Below are 21382 nucleotides of genomic sequence, written 5' to 3' on the forward strand. Positions count from 1 at the left end.
TTCTTCTGAGCTTTGGTGAGGACTCTTTGTGGAAAAGGACTTTGTCATAGGGTGACAGCTCAACCTCAATGTCTTCTTGCTTCACCTCATTCAGCTTCTGGTCAGCTCTCCTCTCAACTGGTTCTCAACCCTAGGCTCAGCTCTCTGCAGATTCGTTGTTTGAACTTTTCTTTCAGCTTGTACATGAACCCTTTCTATAGCTTTATCCACCATTTGTGCTTCAGCTGTTGCTACAACCAATTGCTCAACTTTCCCAAGCTCAGTCCCAAACACTAGCTTCTCAATCTCATCTACCTCTTTCTCATAATCACTCAGCTCAATCTTTGAAGAAGTAGTAGATATGATAACATTGCAAGACTCCTTGGATTCTTTTCTGGTTTTCCTGGTAGAGTTCCTTGTTGGCGATTGGAGTTGGAACTCATAGAGGCAAACTGATTCTCCAAAGCTTTGAACTTGTTGTTGAGCTCATTGTAGCTCCCATCAATCTTTGAGTGGATGTTCTTCAACTCATAACCATTTGCTTCTCACTTCTTGACTGAGCTTCTAGTAGTTGCTTGAACATTGATTCCACACTTGTGTCTTGAGCCTGATGTTGAGAAGAACTTCCTGGGCTTGAGTAGACTGTTTCCTTTGTTGGAGAAACCAGGAGGAGAGTTCTGCTGAGGTTGATGGCTTCCTTGCTGGTTGTTCCTAGGCTGGTACCCACCTTGTTGGTTGTTGAATAGGGTCTTTGCTGGTAGTTGTATACTGAAAGTTGGGCTCTTTCCTGTACCAAGTACCATTGTTGTTGATGAAGCATAACTCCTCTTGCCCTTCCAAACCATCAACTTCATTCACCTTAGGAGGAACCTCTTGACTAGGATCACCAACAAAGCTAACCTGCTCCTTCTTGGATTGGTTTGAAAGAACCAAGTCCAACTTGTCTTGCAAAGACTTGATATCTTTCCTTGTCTGCTGGTCATCCCCTCTGTTGGCTCTATCATACTCCTCATTGTAGACTGAATCACTTTTGCCATGTTCTCCACCAGCTCTTCTGCATCCTGCTCAGTTCTGCCCAAGAAGAAACCATTACTAGCAGTGTCAAGCCTGTTTCTGCAAGATGGGAGAACTCCTCTGTAGAAAGTGCTAAGCAAGCTCTCCTTGCTGAAACCATGATGAGGACACTGAGCTTGGTAGTCCTTGAATCTCTCCCATGCCTCATTGAAGCTCTCTAGATTCTTCTGCTGGAAACCAGAGATCTCATTCCTTATCTTAGCTGTCCTTGAGGTAGAGAAGAATTTTTCCAAGAAGGCTTCCTTACATCCCTCCCAAGTGGTGATAGTGTCACTTGGGACAGACCTCTCCCACTGATGTGCCTTGTCTCCCAAAGAGAAGGGAAACATCTTCAGCTTGAATGCATCTTCAGAGACACCATTTGTCTTGGACAAACTACAATACTGATCAAACTTGTACAAATGATCAATAGGATCTTCAGCTGCCAGGCCATGAAACTTGTTGTGCTCAATGGTGTTGAGTAGCCCTGACTTGATCTCGAAGTTGTTGTTCTCCACCGGTGGTGCTCTGATTCCCAACCTATGACCATGAATGTGAGGGAGATCAAAGGTTCCAATGGCGCGAGCTTGGCGCTGTGGGTGTTGTGGTCGAAGGTTGGCAGCTCCTTGACCATTTCCCTCTTGGGCAGCTCCCAAAGGGATCTCTCCATCTCGATTCTGGTTCTGATGGTGAGCCATATCAAAACCCAATCTGTTGAAATGAGCCTGTTGCTCCTCTTCTCTCCTTCTTCTTGTATTCTCTCTTTCCAAAGTCCGGATGTCTAGTACTAGAGGAGTGAGGTTTGTAGTCCCTCTACTTCTCAAGTTCATACACCTGAAATGAAAAAGAAAGAGGAAAAGCAGAGCCAATATCACAATAATAAGAAAAATGACTTAGTCTCAAGCAAATGACTAAATCCCAATGTCAAAATCACAATAGAATTTGGCAACGGCGCCAATTTGATGACAGGACTTTTCAGGTCCCTATCAAATGAAGTAGTATGTGAGATGTCGAACCAATCCTATGTGATTTCAATGTACTGAGAATACAAATCTATGCTTAATCTAAGTGCAAACAGGTTTTGAATGATGATGCGAACTAGAACTATGCTAAGATGCAATAAAGGAACAAGCTTTCAATCAATCTAGGACGATAGGACTCATGGGCTAGGCATTTGACTTTAAGTGATTAAGATCCAATCTAAGGATGGCAAACTTTCAATCAATAACTTCCTTAAGTCTAGAACACTGAAATAAGCAAGCTCTATGGTCAAGAAGAATGCTCATTTGCTTTAATCAACTAGACATCAAAGGTCTTTGAGCCTAAAAGATCTAAGCAATCATTAGGGATGAGTCTATTAACTATCTAAACTCTCTTAACACAATGGTCTTTGTGTAAGGTAAGTTTAGAGCAAGCTCTACTTGGTTCAGACATTTCATCAAACACCTTGTGGGTGGGAAATGTCTAGAGCTCTAGAATAAAGAGGCCAACTTTAATCTAGCATTAAGAGAAGTAGACAAGCAAGGAAACAAGAGATCTAACACTAAACACCCTTAGATCTTCACTTAATCACCCTAATCACCCTAGCCCATGAATCCAAAAGGTAACTACTCACTAATAGACATGAATAACCCAAACCCATGGATGATTGAAGGTTAATCATGCTTAGTGGTCAAGATTGATCAATAATCACAAGAGATAGAGATGAAGAGAAGCTCAAGATTAAGTCTTTCACCAAAATAGCTAATGTGATTACAAAGAAAACAAGATATCCCTCAAAATTAGGTCTAAAGGGTATTTATAGAAGTCTAAAAACGAGCTGGGTCAACCCAACAAACCTGGGTCAACCCAATAAAAAAAACAGTATTTTTCTCCCGTAGCGACCTGGCATCCCGCTACAGTGGTCGCTACGTACGCTCGGGAACCCTCCTAGCGACATGCTCTGGTCGCTACGGCTCTGGTCGCTACAGGGTTGATATGCCTCCAGTAGATTGATCATAACTCCTTCAATACAGATCCAAATGACTTGAAACCACCTCCATTAGAAAGCTAACTCAATTTACTTTGTCTTCCCAAAATTTGAGCTTCAAAAGATATCTTTAAGGCCTTCATCCATGTTCATCTTTCACCCTTTTGACTGAAAACCCCTCAAATGTCTTCAAAGTCACCAATAAGCATCTCCAATATCTGATTGAGACAAATGTAATGCAATGCAACCTAAATGCACTCTAAATGCATGCAAATGAACAATATAAGGACTAGAATGAAGCTTAAAAACATGTAAATACACAAGATATCAACTACTATCCATGTTTCCAAACAATATACTTATTTCTTTATACTACTATCAATGTTTCCAAACAATATACTTATTTCTTTATAGTACTATCAATGTTTCCAAACAATATATTTTTGATACTACTATCAATGTTTCTAAATAATACAATAATTAATCTTAGTTATTTTATATCTATCATTTTCTCTTTAAATTTTGTAGAAACGTCATAATTTCATAAATTGCAAAATAGCGAACTTTAAAATTTCGATTATAAGATTACAAATTATGAAACTATTACAATTTAAATCTAATTAGATTACATATCGGTCATCCATCAGTTGAATCGGTTAGTCTCGGGTTTTAGTGATTTTTAATATGAATATTTTAAAAACATAAATTGAATTGTCAGATCTCCGGATTAACCGGTATAATCACAATCGGGTTGAATTTAAAAATACTGATTTAAATGCAAAAATATTTTAAATACACACTCTTTAAAAATTACCAAAATATTTGTTAAATTATTAGTGAAATTTTTCATCGTAAACTATCTCGCGCTTCAAAAGCGCGGGTCAAAATCTAGTCTATCTTATTAAAATAGAAACATTATGTTGGACCTAACATTTATTTTGTAAATTTTTAAATTAATACACATTTATATTTTATAGTTAAACCTACATTAAATCACTAATGTTCATTTCTTTATATTACTATCCATATTTCCAAACAATATACTTATTTCTTTATACTACTATCAATATTTCCAAACAATACAATAATTAATCTTAGTTATTTTATATCCATCATTTTCTCTTTAAAATTTTGTAGAAACGTCATAATTTCAGAAATTACAAAATAATGAACTTTAAAATTTGGATTATAAGACTACAAATTATGAAACTATTACAATTTCAATCAAATTAGATTACATATCGGTCATCCATCAGTTCAATCGGTTAGTCTCTGGTTTTAGTGACTTTTTAATATGAATATTTTAAAAAACTAAATTGAATTGTTAGATCTCCAGATTAACCGGTATAATCACATCTATCTTATTAAAACAGAAACATTATGTTGGACCTAACATTTATTTTGTAAGTTTTTAAATTAAATACACATTTATACTTTATAGTTAAACCTACATTAAATCACTAATGTTCATTTCTTTATATTACTATTCATGTTTCCAAACAATATACTTATTTCTTTATACTACTATCAATATTTCCAAACAATACAATAATTAATCTTAGTTATTTTATATCCATCATTTTCTCTTTAAAATTTTGTAGAAACGTCATAATTTCAGAAATTACAAAATAATGAACTTTAAAATTTGGATTATAAGACTACAAATTATGAAACTATTACAATTTCAATCAAATTAGATTACATATCGGTCATCCATCAGTTCAATCGGTTAGTCTCGGGTTTTAGTGACTTTTTAATATGAATATTTTAAAAAACTAAATTGAATTGTTAGATCCCCGGATTAACTGGTATAATCACAATAGGGTTGAATTAAAAACACTGATTTAAATACAAAAATATTTTAAATACACACTCTTTAAAAGTTAACAAAATATTTATTAAGTTATTAATGAAATTTTTCATCGTAAAATATTCCGCGCTTCCAAAGCGCGGATCAAGATCTAGTATCTTTTAAAAATGGAACAACAAGCGGTGAAACAACAATACATGATAAGTGGAAATCTCTTTTATAGATAGTACATAATATATGATCCATTCCATTTACTTAATTAAATTAATAAATTTGAACATCATAACAAAATAGTATAGAACTTGTACTGATTTTTTTTTTTTGTAAACTAGAACTTGTACTGATTTGATAGATTAAGCGTATAAAAACTCTATAGATAGTATAAACATAGACCCTACTTATAATCCATCCGTCTTTAAATACTAAACCTTGAATTCAGATCAATAAACCCTAAACCCAAATATAAAATATATTTATATTTTAAATAAAATTAAAATCTAAATTTTTTTCTATAGAATGGAACATATCAAATGGTGTAGTACACATTATTTCAAACAGAATAATACATTACAAAATAGATTATGTTAATCCGTGAACATCTAAGTTTTTTCAGTAATTATTTTGTATCCAGTAGAATACTAAACAACATGAAACAAATTTATAAGTTTTTTTTTGCTTAAAATAACAAAATTTTAAGTTACGCAGGCGATGGTCATTGGTGATGGTCACTGGTCATCCGTCTTTAAGATAGGAACTATGGTGGTGGTCATTGGTGATGATATCATTGATATGATGGTAAAAGATAATTTGATAGATGTAGGTATGAAAGAAATAGTAATGGTTTGAAGAAGGATTTACCGGAAGAAAAATAAAACAAAATAAAAACAAATAAAAAGTGAGGTAATATAGTATATATTGAAGAATTTTAGAGGCATTTTATTTTTTAGCTAGATGCTTAATTATAGTTTGTTTGAATGCTACTGAGTGCAATTTCCCTATTATAATTTGTGAATCTGAATGTAAGTCTGTGATGAACAGATATATTTGTGAATATGTAACCATTGAAAAGAGGAGAAACAAAAGAGACAAAGAGAGAAGAAGCACATAAATGAATCTGGACCCTTGAAAAGTTTTAATCAATGGCCAGTCTTAGCAATCCATACACTCTCATTTTCAACCAATGGAAAATTAATAAAAATTACTAACTAAATTTATTTTATTGTAGTTTTTAACATTACGTGAAGGTGCATTTTTTCTATGTAAGTGTGGAGTAGTTTTTAAATTATCCTTTTAATTGTATTTATCTTTTTAATTCATTAATCTTTATATAATTTAAGAAAAATAAAAATAAATAGTTTATATTTAATATTTTTAATTTAGTTTGAAGGGATGTGGAGCTATCTCTGTGGTTTACAGAACCAGTCTGAGTCTGTTTTTTTAATCGATGACAAAAAAAAATTTAGTTTGAAGGAATTAAATTTAAAATTAGATTAATTATCTTGATAATATATATATATATATACCAACAACAAAAAGATCTAAAATAATATTCTGATTTATAAAACTTATGAGACAATTATATCCAACTAAGATTACATACATTTATCTTTGACTAAATGATTAGTGTGTTTTCTCTTTTGCTCTCTGATGTTACAACTGATTTTCATCTTTCCTTCTCCATGTCACTGTCTGAGTTTTTCTATAAATTATTTCATTTTTCTGTCCCTCTATTTCTCTATAAAGAGTAGTTGGTCTATATTACTAATATTTAATGTCTGAAAAGTAATTAAGATATCAAATATTCTGTATACTCTCAACGATTATATTTATAAATCTACCATTTAAACAAACTGAGATAATTAAGTCAACTCGACTTCTCTAATTAACAATTGTCTATGATCTTCTCATTTAATCAGACACTAGACCTTGACGGGTACTTATTTTATGTTTTTAGATTTTTTGTTTATGCTAAAAGATATATTTGTAATATTTAAACCTAAATTTGGATTGAAAATTAATATTTGTAGTTATAAAAAAAATTAAAATTTTAACAAAATTTTGATATAAATTTTAATTTTCCTAATTAGAATAATATAGAGGTGGGTCATATTTTTTCTAATTCCAAAATCTTAACATAAAATAATCCTTTAAAACAAATAAAATAAATTTATAAATACATAAAATATATGAACGTATTTGGAACTAAAATAATTTTGTTAAAGAAAAATAATATTGCTTTGTTGTTGTTTATTTCTATAGCTTGACCCGTATCCGTATAAATATTTGCTTTCACTAAATTAATTCTCTCTACAAATGATAATGTATATATATATATATATATATATATATATATATATATTGTAAATTAATATGTATTACATAATTGTTGATATAACATTTTAAAATAACAATTTATTATTATTTTGAATAATTATATTTTGTGATTTTAATCGTCTATTATATCACATTGTAGAATATAATATGTCCAATATTTATAACTAATTGGACTTATATTATGAAAGCGTTATACTAATAAATTATGAATAAATTCTTTTATATTTTATGTATATGTTATCTAAATTGATTTTGATGTGTGATTTTTATTTTATTATTTCTTATTAATAAGTATTAAATTAATATCTTAATCTATTATGAAATCTATTTTAGTTAAGATTTGATTAAGGAATCTATTATTTAAATTAGAAAAATACATTAAATAATTAAATATACTATTTAAATCAGGAAAAGACAAAACTTCCTTAAATATAGTTTCATCTAATACTTCAGTGGCATGCAATTGTAAATAAGATGAAAAACTCTGGGTTAATTTAATTTTGTACTTCTATTTTAATAATATAGATTCTACAGTCAAGCCAATTTGTTAATTCATTCAATTCTACTCATGAGCTAAAAAAATTATTTCCATTTCATCTTACATAGACAATAGAAAAATTATTAGATTAAAATAAAATTATGGATTAGAAAAATCTTTGCAAATGATAAAGATCTGAAACGAGACGAAATCGTGGAAATTATTACGTTTAAAGGAAGGTGAATTAAGTTTATTCCCGCACACCTGAATACCAAATGAGGGTTTTTAGTGATTCTTCATCGATCAAAGATGTGCAAGAGATTTTTTCCTGATGATTAAACTAGGGCCGAGCTCTGTCTTTCCGATTGGTATTCTAAACTTTAGATAGTCTCTAACAATCATAACAAAATATAGATTAAAAGAACCTAATCATAAGAAATCACTAGATTTTGACCCGCCCTTAAAAAGGGCGGGAATATTTTTTGTCGGAAAATTATTTTACGTAATAAAAATTATGATTTTTGATAAATTATATATTTAACTTTTTATGAAATTTATCTTAAATTTACTTATATGACTTATTTTTGTTATTTTGAATATGACTAAATTTTAGAAGACTCTAAATAATTCTAACCCGTAATATGATTTTATTTATTTAAACCGAATTTAAACTTATTTTACACTGATTTTTTAATTTAAATAAAATATTTTATATTTTCAACACTCTTGTATTGAAAAATTCATTTGTGCGTTTCAAAACATTTTCTATAATTTTATTAAATTAAATTTATGTGATTTAGTTTTTATTTTAAATGAAATTATTTTTAAGGAGTTGAGATAATTGAGAACCATATTATGATTTTGTTGATTTAATCATTTGTTATTTCAACTTGATTTTATTTTGAGGTTTCATTTAATAAATGTAATTAATAATGTGAAAGATTTTTTTTGGAAAGATATGGTGTAAACATTTAGGAAACAAAATTTTCAAAAAGATTAAAAACTGAATTATATTAAATATTCTTTAATATAATTATAAAATAATGACTTTTGATTTGTTGCAAATAATGTTGGGAAAAAAATACATACAATTTCTATAATTACTTAGAAAATTTTCAAGGACATATTCATAAACAGTCATCTATCTGCTTTAATAGTATACATATGACCAGCTGAAACAAAGATTATATGTTTCATTTATTTTGTTTTATTTTAAAATAAACAAAATAAAAATATATTGATTCATCTAATCTACTAAATAAAATGTTAGGTTATTCGAATTTATGCTGTAATATTATATGCTTTGTTGAAAACAAATTTGACTTATGGAATTTAACGTTAGTGTTTTATTTGTTTATTTATAAAACAATTTTTTAACTTTAATTATTAGATAGTTTATAATATTATTTGAATTATGTTTTGTAAATACTTGACTATTTATAATTAATTAACATAACATTATTTGAACTATGTTTTGTAAGTACTTGACTATTTCTTAAAGTTAACATTTGGTTTTAATTGCTACAATTTTATTTCTTAAAATATATGATCGGAAATATAAATATTTTTTTTTGGGAGAGTTTTACTCCTATATAGGAGGAATATCTACGATTTAATATTTAGGAAATTTTAACTAAGAAGAATATCTTACTTTAGTATTAGTTCCACAAACCTAGCTTATTAGTTATTTTGCAGATGTTATAGAATCTTTCAAATTTAAATGTGATATATGATTAGGAATAGATTTTATTATTCCAGATTTATTTTATTATCTTTCAAATATAGTTTTGTTTCCACCACTGTCGATTGAACTTTGTTTTACCATTAGTCAATCAATTATAAATACAAACAGAGGAAAGTAAAAAATACATCGATCTAGCTAAACAAAATGAAAACAAACATGTACAAAAATGTACAATAAACCAAAACCCAAAAGAGCTTACTTTTTGTTAGTTGTGGGGTCAAACTTATCATATACCCAGAAATAGCTTTGGTTAATCGACAGTAGAGCATCAACCTAAAACACTTCTAAGAACAACCATTATCACCAGTTTTCATATTTAGATCGACATGCACTCATTGCAAACCAGCACCCATAATCTCAACAAAAATAATTGGTAAACCTAACTTAGAATCACAAAAACACAAATCACGTGCATATTCATCTCTATTTGAATCACTAACAATCTTTAGATCAATCTATACAAAAAATGAGAAAGAGAGGAAGAAGATGGAGAAGGTGAGAACACAACGATGATGAGAATAAAAGATAAGAAAGAAAACGTAAATGATGGATTAACTTATATTATTAGATTTGTATATTAAGGGCATTTATTTAGCCACAACATGTTTTAATAGGTCCAAATTTAAATGATGTCATGGTAAGTTTTAAATAGGACTCTGTTTTAATAGATTAGATATACACCTCAATTGAGAAACTCAGACCCTTTATGCCAAAATCTGCAGTAGTAATCAATAAATCTTCTGCAGTTCTTAATTATAGTGAAAACTTAAGTATATATTCTCGATTGTTAAGAAAGCTTTCACCATGCAAAGGGTCGGCGCCGGTAAAGAGATAAAATGAGGTACAAAACTTTCTAAAGGAATGAGAAAAATCGGTAGAAGACAAATATGTTTCCGTTTTACCAGAAAAAAATATAAGGGCTTTGATTCAAATATAAGGTCCACTATAGTATGATCGACTATGTAATTTTAAAATATGATGTACCAAATTTTTAATCATAACCAGCCAAGTGGCCTAATTCAATAACTTAAATTATGCTTGCTAAACAAAATTTGCAATAATCTATACTTACTATTTTTTTTTTGTAACTTGCTTTCATTATTTTTATGTTTCTGTTTAAATACTGTATTTAAAAAAACTCAATATAAAATTTGAACTTTATATTCAACTTTAAATCTCAATATTTATAGTATAATTTAATAAAACCCACAGTATACTAAAAATCTAATATTCTATATGTTAATATTTACTTCACATCAATATCAAAATTTAATATCGTATAAATTATAACAAGAACGTAAACAATTATGTTTATGACATTATTAAAAATGAAAATATATAATTATGAAGAACAAACCTCCGCAAGAAAGTGTTGGTTTCGTGTATGAGGAAGGCCAGTTGCAATATTGAACATGTTACCTTTCGTTTCCTCCCTTTAACATATATAATTGTGTCGCTATCAGTATGTCATGATTATACTTTTCTTCGAGGGGTGATCAGTGGCGGAACTAGCTTAATCCTCCACTAGGGTCAATTTCATAATAGGCATTATTACTTGGGTCATTAAACTAAATCTATAGAATTTCCTCAATTTTGTTTTTCCAGTATACAAGCAAAATTTTTATTTTTACAAAAACCATGTTGGTCATGTGACCCCCTCTGACCAAGGGGTGGCTCCGCCACTGGGGGTGATATATGCTTCGGTTTCTTGGCTTTAAATATGTCCAAGTCTTCGTTTCTATCGTATGATTTTGGATAAAGACATACAAGCCAAAGAATTTTTCCTCCATTGAGAAGTAGCGGATGAATCAATCAGAGTCGTATGATTAGTAAATTAGTAGTTAGTACTACTAGCTTAGTAGTATATAGACAATATGGGTATTCATGTATGATCTTATAAACCCTCACCATCATTTCCAAAACCAATATCCAAGAGCTTTGTTTTTCTTGTAAACCATGGTTAGATTTTCGTTTTCGAATCTTCTAAAGGAGGTTGTGGGTATGTTAAACGAATCTCGCAAACTATTTCTCAAGAATAAGAAGTTGATGTTCTCTGTCTTGGTATTTTCTCTCTTGCTCAATGGTTTAGTTTACTTGTTCAACGTCCTTACCATTACACTTGATATAACAAACTTGACTCAAGATTTAAATTTGTTACCTACGATGGATCCAAGCAGCGCGAATTACATAACCCAACTTATGGAAGTTTTTGCAGCTTTTGGCCTATTTGGTGTTTCTTCAGACATCTTTGGCGTTGTCTCTTTCATCATCAACCTTGTATCCGTCCTAGTCATCGTCCATGCTTCGGCTCTTACTTATAATGATGAGAACGTCAAGTTCAAAGATATTGTGGTTCGGACCCTTCACTCTTGGAAGGGACCTCTTGTGACCTATTTCTACATTTGTCTCTCTAGTCTTGGTTACTGGGTTTTCTTCGTTACAATACTTTTTCCTCTCCTTTGGTTAAGTTCTGCTTCATTGATTTCCTTCGCAGCTGTGTCCTGCGTTTTGCTTGTTCTTTTCGCATTGTTTGCGTCCTATTTAGCTATCGTCTGGTACCTATCTTTGGTCGTATCAGTACTAGAGGAAACTTATGGGATGCAAGCTTTGGGAGAAGCTGTAAAGATTGCTAAAGGGATGAATCCAAAACTATTTCTCTTGAATCTTTTCTTCGGTTTATTGATCTTCGGTTTAGATCAGATCGAGACTCTGGGGAGTCTAGTGCTGTCAACATTTGTTGTGATGTTTCTACTTATGACTTACACCGTTGCATATTTCCAATGTAAGAGCCTCCACGGCCAAGACTTTGAGTCGCTGAGGGATGCTGAATATACGATACTGCCGACTACTTCGCTTATAGGAGCAATGCCTTGAAATCTTTAAAGAGACGGACATAATATGTTAGTCTCGTGAATGGATTGTTTGTTTTATTCTGGGATTTAGTAAACTATTATTTTGAAGTATCAAAGGTCTAAGTTACAAAGGTCTAAGTTACAAAAAAAAAAGTATCGAAGTCTGGTTGTCTTATAACGTAATAAAATCTCTATATATTTTTACGGTATATATATATATAATAATAACTAGATGATTCTCTCGTGCTCATAAACATATATAAATATTTATAAATAAATATATAATAATAATTTATTAGTATTTTAATCTATAATATTAAAGTTGAATTACACAATTAAATTGTTTGGAAACAAGGATAGTAAAATAAATAAGATATGTTTGGAAACATAAATAGTAAAGATGTGTACTTTCTTTTATTTACACATTTAACCACTGTATTTTTAATAAATTAATAACAAATGAAAATTGTTTAGAAACATGAATAATATATTTAATACTTCTTTTATTTAAATATTTAGTCATTATTTTTACAATAAATTGAACAACATTCTTTCTATATTTCTTTTTATTTACAATTATGTCACTATATTTACAATTCTTTATTGTGAAAATAAAAATACAAACTGAAATATAAATAGTATATTATATAAATTTTTTTTGAAAACAGTATTATTACCTTGTTTAGTTTAGTCAGATATAAAATTTTCAAGAGTTCAATTTTCAAAAAAAAAATCATAAAATTAATAATAATTCATAGAAAACTAATGCAAAAAATTAAAATTTTGAAACATGGATAAAAATAAAAATAAAAAATCAATGGCTTATGTTAATAATAAAATTAGAAATAAATTTTATCAGTTTTAAAATATACTAAATGGACTAATCTAATTACCTAAAAACATTGTTTTGTCTAAAATAATCATAAAATAAAATTTAAATTTTATATACATATTTCAAATCAAAAAAAATAATTTGAAGTTGATTTATATCAAAATTGATTTAAAATATGCATATATTCAAAAAATTATTTTTAATAAAATATTTTCCAACAACTATTATTAAAAAATGTTTTCAATATATATAAGAAAAATACAACAAAAGATTAATTTCATATACCAACTTAAATTATAGTTTTTATATTTCATATTAAACTTTAAGAAAATAATATGTGATTATTTATAAAATGGTATATATAAAATACTATTAATTATATGACTATTTATATGATGGACCAATACAATTAGTTATATGATGACATATATATGATACATAAATATATCTTGGTCTATCTAATCAAATTATTTTGTAATTATCTTAGAAAATATATAGATATTAGATATAATGAAAATATTTTTATTACTTTGAAAACATATTTTTATTGCTTAAGATTATGTATTAAAGGAGATATTTATTTTTCTTAATATCAAAATTATTTTTGTTAACTTTCGTATTATCATAGATATATTATTTTACTGTAATTTTTTTTCACTTTATAAATGTTTTAATTATATATGTTAACTAAAAACGGAAATTTCTAATTAATAGAAATTATTTTTAAAAAAGGAAAATCAATTTTACTATAGTAATTATATGTAATATTTCGATTTATAAGGGTGTCATCGTAATTAACAATACCTAGAAAACTGACTTTTCAAATAAAATTATAGGAATTATGAACAATTTGTATCTTATTGCTGAATGAGCCGAATTAAGAACTCGTGAGAATACACCTTGTAACTTATTTTGTTACAGATGACAAAGAAGTTTTTAATCTTATAGATTACACCAGCTTTTTATTTTTATTTTTGTTTTGTGTATGTGTTTAAGGATGTATGTATTTTTTTTATCTAGTGGTGGTGTCAGAGGATAGGTGGAGAAGAAGCAAAAAATAGACAATAGAATAAGAGAATCTCTGTCGGTTAGTTGGAGCAGAAGACTTATACAAAAAAAAAGAGATAAAGAGAAGAAAAAAATATAAATGGAGTTTCAATTTCGAAATAAGAGAGAGAAACAAAGAACATAAGTGAAGTTTTCAATGTTAAAGGTTTTGCTTTAATTAGAACAAAATTCAAACTCATGGTTTGGCTAAAAAGAATAGGAAAGACAAAGCACATGAAGAAAGTGTGTCAAAAACAAGATGTATCTCAAAAAGTTCCAAGTGTAATTATAAGGGAAACTAGATCTTAACCCGCCCAACTGGGCGGATCTTTATTTTTATGATATATATAAAATTTTGAAAAATAAAAGGTTAATGAGTACAATTTTTACTATTTTAGTTTATTGTGGCAAATAATATTAGAGGCTGATTCGCGCATCCGCATGGATATTTGGTTGGTTGAACGAAATTGTATTGCTTATTGTTTATTATTTAAATTTTGTATTTCGTAGTTGTACCACCAGAAACAACAACCTTGAAGTGTTCAATGAATCTCCATTCACCAATTGAGAGATTTCGTTTCAGGCGAAACATCAGATTTGTTTTGCAACTTGCATATATTTTGCCACCTTAAACACACGAAATTAACAATGATCAAAATTGTACGAACAGATAAAACATATCTTGACAATTTAGTAAGGTGATGACTTACTATTTCATCAGCAAGAACACATTCTAGAGTTTCCCTTCTAAAACTTGTGTTCGATGTCCATCAATGAAGTAGCTTCACGTGCACTCTCCAAGCATCTTTATGTGGTTTCACTTTGTGAACGTCGACATAATTTTGATTGTTTTCCATTGTTTTCTTTTTGTGAAGTCTGAATGTATGTGTAGAAAAGAAGCGTAAGAGGTGTATATATAAGGCTAGCAAGGTTGTTTTGAAAAATGATTTTATTAAGATTAAATGCTAAGAATTCGTACGATTTAAACAATAATATATGTGAGAATATTTAGAAATAATTATGAACAATAAAGATATGATAATTTAGTAGTTATTAACCTTTATTCTAATTCGTGGGGATCAAGTTTGAGATCTTGATTTAAATGAGGAGAAACCCACGTCAAATCTTTCTAAAATTTATGAACAAATATATAAATTAGTTAAAAATTGCTAGATTTAAATTTATGTGAAAATATTTAGGAATAATTAATGGTAACTGAGTTGCTATTAATCTCTATTCTATTTTCGTGGAGATCAAGTGTTGGAATTTGGTTTAAATGAGAAGATCCCCACGCAAAATCTTCCAAAATTTTAGGAATAAATATGTATATACCTTTTTGATAAATAATTATGATGAATTTACAGTATTTACAAACTTAGAAAACTAACATTTAACGATTTCAGTTTTACTACTTTTGTTTATTGTTTAAACTATGTATTTCGGCTCTGTATCGTGTTATAAAGACGTTTGTGACCCGTAAACACGGTAGTAAGAATTTTACAAATATTTATACTTTTGTAATTTAATAATTCTTTTACTTAATAATAGTGTTTTACTCTTAAATCCACATAATAACTCATGAGGTGAATCACTTATATATTTATACTGTATTTTTTAAATTATATATCAAGAAATTTTGCGAAAAGTGTTTAAAATATACAAAAACAGAAAATATCATACAAAATATATATTTATATAAATAAATTACATTTTTTCTTTATTTATTCAAAAATCTCTTCAAAAGAAACTATAAATAATTTTAGAATTTTCTTTAACAAATTAATAACAATCATACAAAACCCAAAAATAATGTTAATTGTACTTTGGGCCATAATAATCTATAAATTAAGCCCATTATTATTTTTCTTAATATACTACTATCCATTTATCCAGACAACATTATTTTTTTTACTACTATATATGTTTCCAAACAAAAGCTTAAAGTACATTTACTTTAATAAGATAGATTGCCTTCTATGGCCACCAGAAAATTCTAATTCATTGTATAATACCCCAACCTAATTTGTTAGCATACATTATATATTTTATGTAATAATACACTTTTGTCTTTCTGCACTACCGGTGAAATTTACTACCTAAAATAATTAAATAAATTGTTAACTAATATAAAAAGTAAAACCTATAGGTATCAACATTATCATAAATTCAGCCAATGTATTTCCCAGTCAAGTCTAATTCCTTTTACATTTTATATAGTATAGTTAATAGTAAATAATATTATATACTATATTAATATTTTAATTTAATCTAAAATATTTTATATTTGGGTTTGGATTTAGGAATTAGAGTTTAAGGTTTAGTATTTAAGTTTTAAGGTGTGTTGGGTTTAGGGTTGGAAGTGATTTGGGATTGAAGTTGACAACACAAATATATTATTTTACAAGAGTAATCTCTATTCCATTGTAGATAGTATAATATAATAATAGTTCTAATTTTTATATTATTATTATTATTTTTTAATATTGTAACTTTAAATTATATTAAACATTTGGATTCAGTTTTAAAATTTAGTTTTTAGGTGTAGAGGTTGACTTTATGATTTGTGATTCTTTTTGTTTCTATCAGATATAGAACTTTTATAAACGGAATAGAACACTTACTTAAAAGTAAGTATGAACAGCTCATATAATTTATGATTACATACGTTGGCATTTGGCATATCCCATATCGAAAATTCTAAGGGACACTAACTAAAATATAAAGGGTTAAGATCAATTCACTAATCACCAATTAATTTTAATTTGGAATCTCATAATAAACTCGAATCTAACATGATATCAGAGCCCAAATCCTAAATACTCTAAATCCCTAAATAAAATTAACTCTCCCGATGTCATCTCTTTATATTTTACTACTCGGAACTTGTAATAATATAAAAGGTATAATTGGATCGAGTAAGTGGATCAAGTAAGTGTTAAATGTTATTCAATCAATTATATCAAAATTATAGCCATTGTTAGGGGTGGGACAGACCGGGTATCCCAGTTATATTAGGATATCCGGATCGGCCAGATCCAGAAAATTATTATCCGGATCCGGATTCGTGCCTTCCGGATATCCGGGGTTCGGTTATCCAGATTAAAATCTGAATACCTGCAGATACCCGGATCTGAACTTAAAAAAAAAAAAATTAAACTAAAAATTAACCATTTATTTAATCTATTTAAATGATTTAAAAAAATAAAATTGAAAAATTATTGTAATTTAATAAAACTAAAATTTTAGTTATTTTATATATAAACTATATATGGTATACATATATAAATATAATTATATTTTAAATAATTTTAAATATATAATAAGTCCGGATCTGGATCCGGATATCCAGATCTAAAATTTCACTACATGGATCCGGACTTTCTGGATAACTGTTTTTCGGGCCGAATCGGAGCGGATACCGGATTTTAATTCACAGGCCTAGCCATTGCCTTGATTATACTTTGGAATTTAGAATTTGGAAAAAGTTTAGTGATTTTAGAAGTTGACAGATTTTTAAAAGTTTAGGAGATTTCACAAATGTTTTCTAAATTTCTATCAAATATTTTGTATTGATTTCTATAGATTGTTATTGATTATTAAGAATTTGCACAATGTAGTTTTTCAAAAAAAAAAAGCTTCTAAGGTAATATACAAAAATATTGTAGAAAATTTCAACAATGAATCTCGATGAGACACTATTAGATTATCGTTTGGTGTATTCACATAGAAAAATGCATTTTATGGTATTGATTCTTTGTATTATGGTTTGTTCTTTGATTTGTTATGAAAATAGTTATTTTTTTATCTTCATACTACATGGCAGATTTTTAACAGTCTTGTTTTCATTGACATTTTTTTGGAGACATCACTCTTACAAATGAAAGATTATGTTAGAACACACCAAATATAAAACTAATCGACAAAGAAATCTTCTGGAAATCACATGTCAAACAAGAAAAATATGTCATACTGCATGGAAATGTTTTTATTAGTACACAGATTTCAGAAATCTTATGAGTAGACATGGTATTTTCAAAGTCTAGCTTATGAGTAAATATATAAAGAATTTAACTCCCAATAACCATAGAGTTTAATAGAATAGCAAAATCAATAAAAACTAAACTTTTTGAATAACAAAAGATTTGAATGAAATTTAAAAGTCTTTAAACCAATAACAATGGATTTTGGAAAGACTTTTAAAATCCATAAACAAATAACCATGGATTCTTAAAATTTTATAATTCCTTAAAAAGTTCTTAAACCAATAAACCCCTCTTAGTCTTTGGTAAATTCTCCCTAATTGTAAAGTCAGAATGTATTTTAAGAAAGTTTGCGAGTCCGTATATTAACGATCTTCCTTGTAATGTTTTATTGGGCCATAGCCCATCAAAGTATTCAACCCATCAAACCTTCTTAATTTCTTTACGCTCCATTTCTAATATTTCTATTGAAAAAAAATATTTTCATCGATAAGTGCATAAAATAATAATGCTCGAAACTGGGATATTGCTTTCAGAACATTGAATCGGATACCATTCCCAATCTGAATCTGCAACTCTCTTACCTTCACTGCGTATGTAGTAGTAGTAGTAGTAGTAGTGGCCCCCTCACTTATCACAGCTTCCCTTTCGAAGATTTCAACTCTACCCTCACTCTTCCGCATCGTTTGGGTTTCCAACTTTCTCTAAATAGATTATGGAAGGAAGACGGATTACAGCTAGCCCTAGACCTTGCAGTGGAAGAAGAAGAGTCGCCGTGGCGGCTAAAAAGAGACCTCGTCCCGATGGGTTCGTCAGCAGCGTCAAAAAGCTTCAGCGAAGAGAAATCTCGTCTCGTAAAGATCGAGCTTTCTCCATCAGCACTGCCCAGGAGAGATTCCGCAACATGCGTCTCGTGGTAACTCTTCCAATCTCTGTGATTTTGACCTAATTTAGGGGAATTTAGAGAATCTCTATGTCAAACCCTAGAAATTGCGTTCTGGGTCTGCTTATTATCTGCTAAAGTTTTGAACTTTGCGACTTGATTCAGTAATTTAGAGAATCTCTCATTTGACCTAATTTAAGTGAATTTAGAGAATCCCACTGCCAAACCCTAGAAATTGCGTTCTGGGTCTGCTTATTATCTACTCAAGTTTTGAACTTTGCAACTTGATTCAGTAATTTAGAGAATCTCTCATTTGACCTAAATCTAGAGAATCTCTCTGACAAACCCTAGAAATTGCTTTTTATGCTTCTTCTCGTTAAACCCTTGACTATATGAACTTGATTTCAGTACTAAAGTAAGTTCCTTTCGTTGAATTGATTTTGCTTTTCAGGAGCAATACGATACTCATGATCCCAAGGGACATTGTTTAGTTGCATTGCCGTTTTTGATGAAGAGAACTAAAGTTATTGAGATTGTTGCTGCGAGGGACATTGTCTTTGCGCTTGCTCACTCTGGTGTCTGTGCAGCTTTCAGTAGAGGTATATTCTTTGCGAGACTGCTTAATTAAAAGCTTTCACCTTTTGAGACGCTTTTACATTTTTTTTTTTGGATTCTTGGTTTTGAATTGCAGAGACGAACACAAGGGTATGCTTTTTGAATGTGAGTCCAGACGAAGTCATTAGGAGCTTGTTCTACAACAAGAACAATGATTCTCTCATCACTGTTTCGGTTTATGCTTCTGACAATTTCAGCTCTCTGAAATGCAGATCCACTAGAATTGAGTATGTTTATCTCTCCCTCAAGTGTCTTATCTTTCTGGATTATGCGAAATAATGAGCCTTTCTGGTTATTTTTTTCAACTATTAGGTATATTCTGAGAGGTCAGCCGGATGCAGGGTTTGCCCTTTTTGAGTCTGAGTCGTTGAAGTGGCCTGGTTTTGTAGAGTTTGATGATGTAAATGGGAAGGTTCTTACGTATTCTGCGCAGGACAGGTTGTTTTCTGGTGTTCACTACCCCAAATTTTGTGACTACAAGTTTCTTCTTCTGAGCTTTATTATGGTTGTTTGTGCAGTGTGTACAAGGTTTTTGATCTGAAAAACTATACCATGTTGTATTCGATATCAGATAAAAATGTCCAAGAAATTAAAATCAGGTAACTTATTTCTATTTATCTTTAGCCCTTTTGTGTTTCTTGTTCTGACTGTGTTCTGTCCACATGATTTGATTGAAAGACTTTGACTTAGTTATGTGTACCTTTTCCCTGTAACAACAGTCCAGGGATAATGTTATTGATCTTCAAAAGAGCTACAAGTCACGTTCCTTTGAAGATTCTGTCTATAGAAGATGGCACGGTTCTCAAGTCCTTCAATCATTTGCTTCACCGAAACAAGAAAGTTGATTTCATTGAACAATTCAATGAGAAACTCCTTGTTAAGCAAGAGAATGAGAATCTCCAGATTCTTGACGTAATTTTCATCAAAATTCAAATCAATCTCTTTAGTTTCTGTTTTTACATCTCTTTAACAAAAGGTTTGTTTCTGATTTGTGAACGCAGGTGAGAACCGCTAAACAAATGGAAGTTAGTAGAGCTGAGTTCATGACGCCCTCTGCGTTCATATTCCTTTACGAGAACCAGCTGTTTCTAACATTCAGGAACCGCAACGTGTCTGTGTGGAATTTTCGTGGAGAGCTCGTGACTTCCTTTGAGGATCATCTTCTATGGCATCCGGACTGCAACACAAACAACATCTACATAACAAGTGATCAAGATCTCATCATCTCGTATTGCAAAGCTGATACTGAAGATCAGTGGATAGAAGGAAATGGTAAAATACCAATAAGCTCATCTTATAGACTAATGACAAGTGTTCACTAATATGGTTTGTTAATGGGTGCAGCGGGATCAATCAATATCAGCAATATATTGACTGGGAAATGCTTAGCTAAGATAACATCTAGTAGTGGACCACCAAAAGAAAATGAGAGTAGCACTAGTAGTAGTAGTAGTTTGGGGACGAACTCAAAGCAGAGAAGAAACGCTGTGGCTGAAGCTTTGGAAGACATAACGGCTCTATTCTATGACGAAGAACGCAATGAGATATACACAGGAAACAGACATGGCTTTGTTCATGTGTGGTCCAATTGATTTCACTTCACTTCACATCATCTTCTCTAGCTACTACTTCTGTACCACTTGGTTTCCTTCAATTGTGTGTAGCGATCAGTCACTTTAACTTAGTGTATGTTGAGCAGCTTGTTGTGAAACTAGTTTGGGCATGTGTTTGTGTTTTAAGTGTATCATTTGTACGTAACATTTGGGTTTGACAAACTTTATTAGAGACCCTTTATTTCACTTGCAA

General features: G+C 29.7%; 2 protein-coding genes and 1 non-coding gene across 3 annotated transcripts; all 3 read left to right on the top strand.

Annotated features, from left to right (window-relative positions):
• Window positions 1-1146: 1146 nt before the first annotated feature.
• LOC130512080 (small nucleolar RNA R71) lies at window positions 1147-1253 on the top strand. The gene has a single exon (XR_008945641.1). It is a non-coding gene; the product is annotated as a small nucleolar RNA R71 (small nucleolar RNA).
• A 9822-nt stretch (window positions 1254-11075) lies between these two features.
• On the top strand, window positions 11076-12423 carry LOC108839229 (uncharacterized). Its single transcript, XM_018612037.2, has one exon. It carries the CDS (start codon window positions 11324-11326, stop codon window positions 12239-12241), a length of 918 nt encoding a protein of 305 aa, XP_018467539.2. The 5' UTR covers window positions 11076-11323; the 3' UTR covers window positions 12242-12423.
• Window positions 12424-18566: 6143 nt separating this feature from the next.
• On the top strand, window positions 18567-21378 carry LOC108855080 (uncharacterized). Its single transcript, XM_018628788.2, has 8 exons — window positions 18567-18994; window positions 19413-19560; window positions 19653-19803; window positions 19889-20014; window positions 20095-20175; window positions 20296-20488; window positions 20578-20848; window positions 20921-21378. Exons 1-8 carry the CDS (start codon window positions 18794-18796, stop codon window positions 21166-21168), a joined length of 1419 nt encoding a protein of 472 aa, XP_018484290.1. The 5' UTR covers window positions 18567-18793; the 3' UTR covers window positions 21169-21378.
• Window positions 21379-21382: the final 4 nt, after the last annotated feature.

Source organism: Raphanus sativus, chromosome 4, assembly GCF_000801105.2.
Source record: "Raphanus sativus cultivar WK10039 chromosome 4, ASM80110v3, whole genome shotgun sequence".
NCBI classification, from domain to species: domain Eukaryota; kingdom Viridiplantae; phylum Streptophyta; class Magnoliopsida; order Brassicales; family Brassicaceae; genus Raphanus; species Raphanus sativus.

What these genes read in the sequence shown, in the direction of transcription:
- LOC108855080 (XM_018628788.2), top strand. Translation starts at nt 18,794, where the DNA reads ATGGAAGGAAGACGGATTACAGCTAGCCCTAGACCTTGCAGTGGAAGA. An exon ending in TGCAGATCCACTAGAATTGA is followed by an intron (nt 19,804 to 19,888) that starts GTATGTTTATCT and finishes TTCAACTATTAG; the next exon opens with GTATATTCTGAGAGGTCAGC. An exon ending in ACGTATTCTGCGCAGGACAG is followed by an intron (nt 20,015 to 20,094) that starts GTTGTTTTCTGG and finishes TTGTTTGTGCAG; the next exon opens with TGTGTACAAGGTTTTTGATC.
- LOC108839229 (XM_018612037.2), top strand. Translation starts at nt 11,324, where the DNA reads ATGGTTAGATTTTCGTTTTCGAATCTTCTAAAGGAGGTTGTGGGTATG.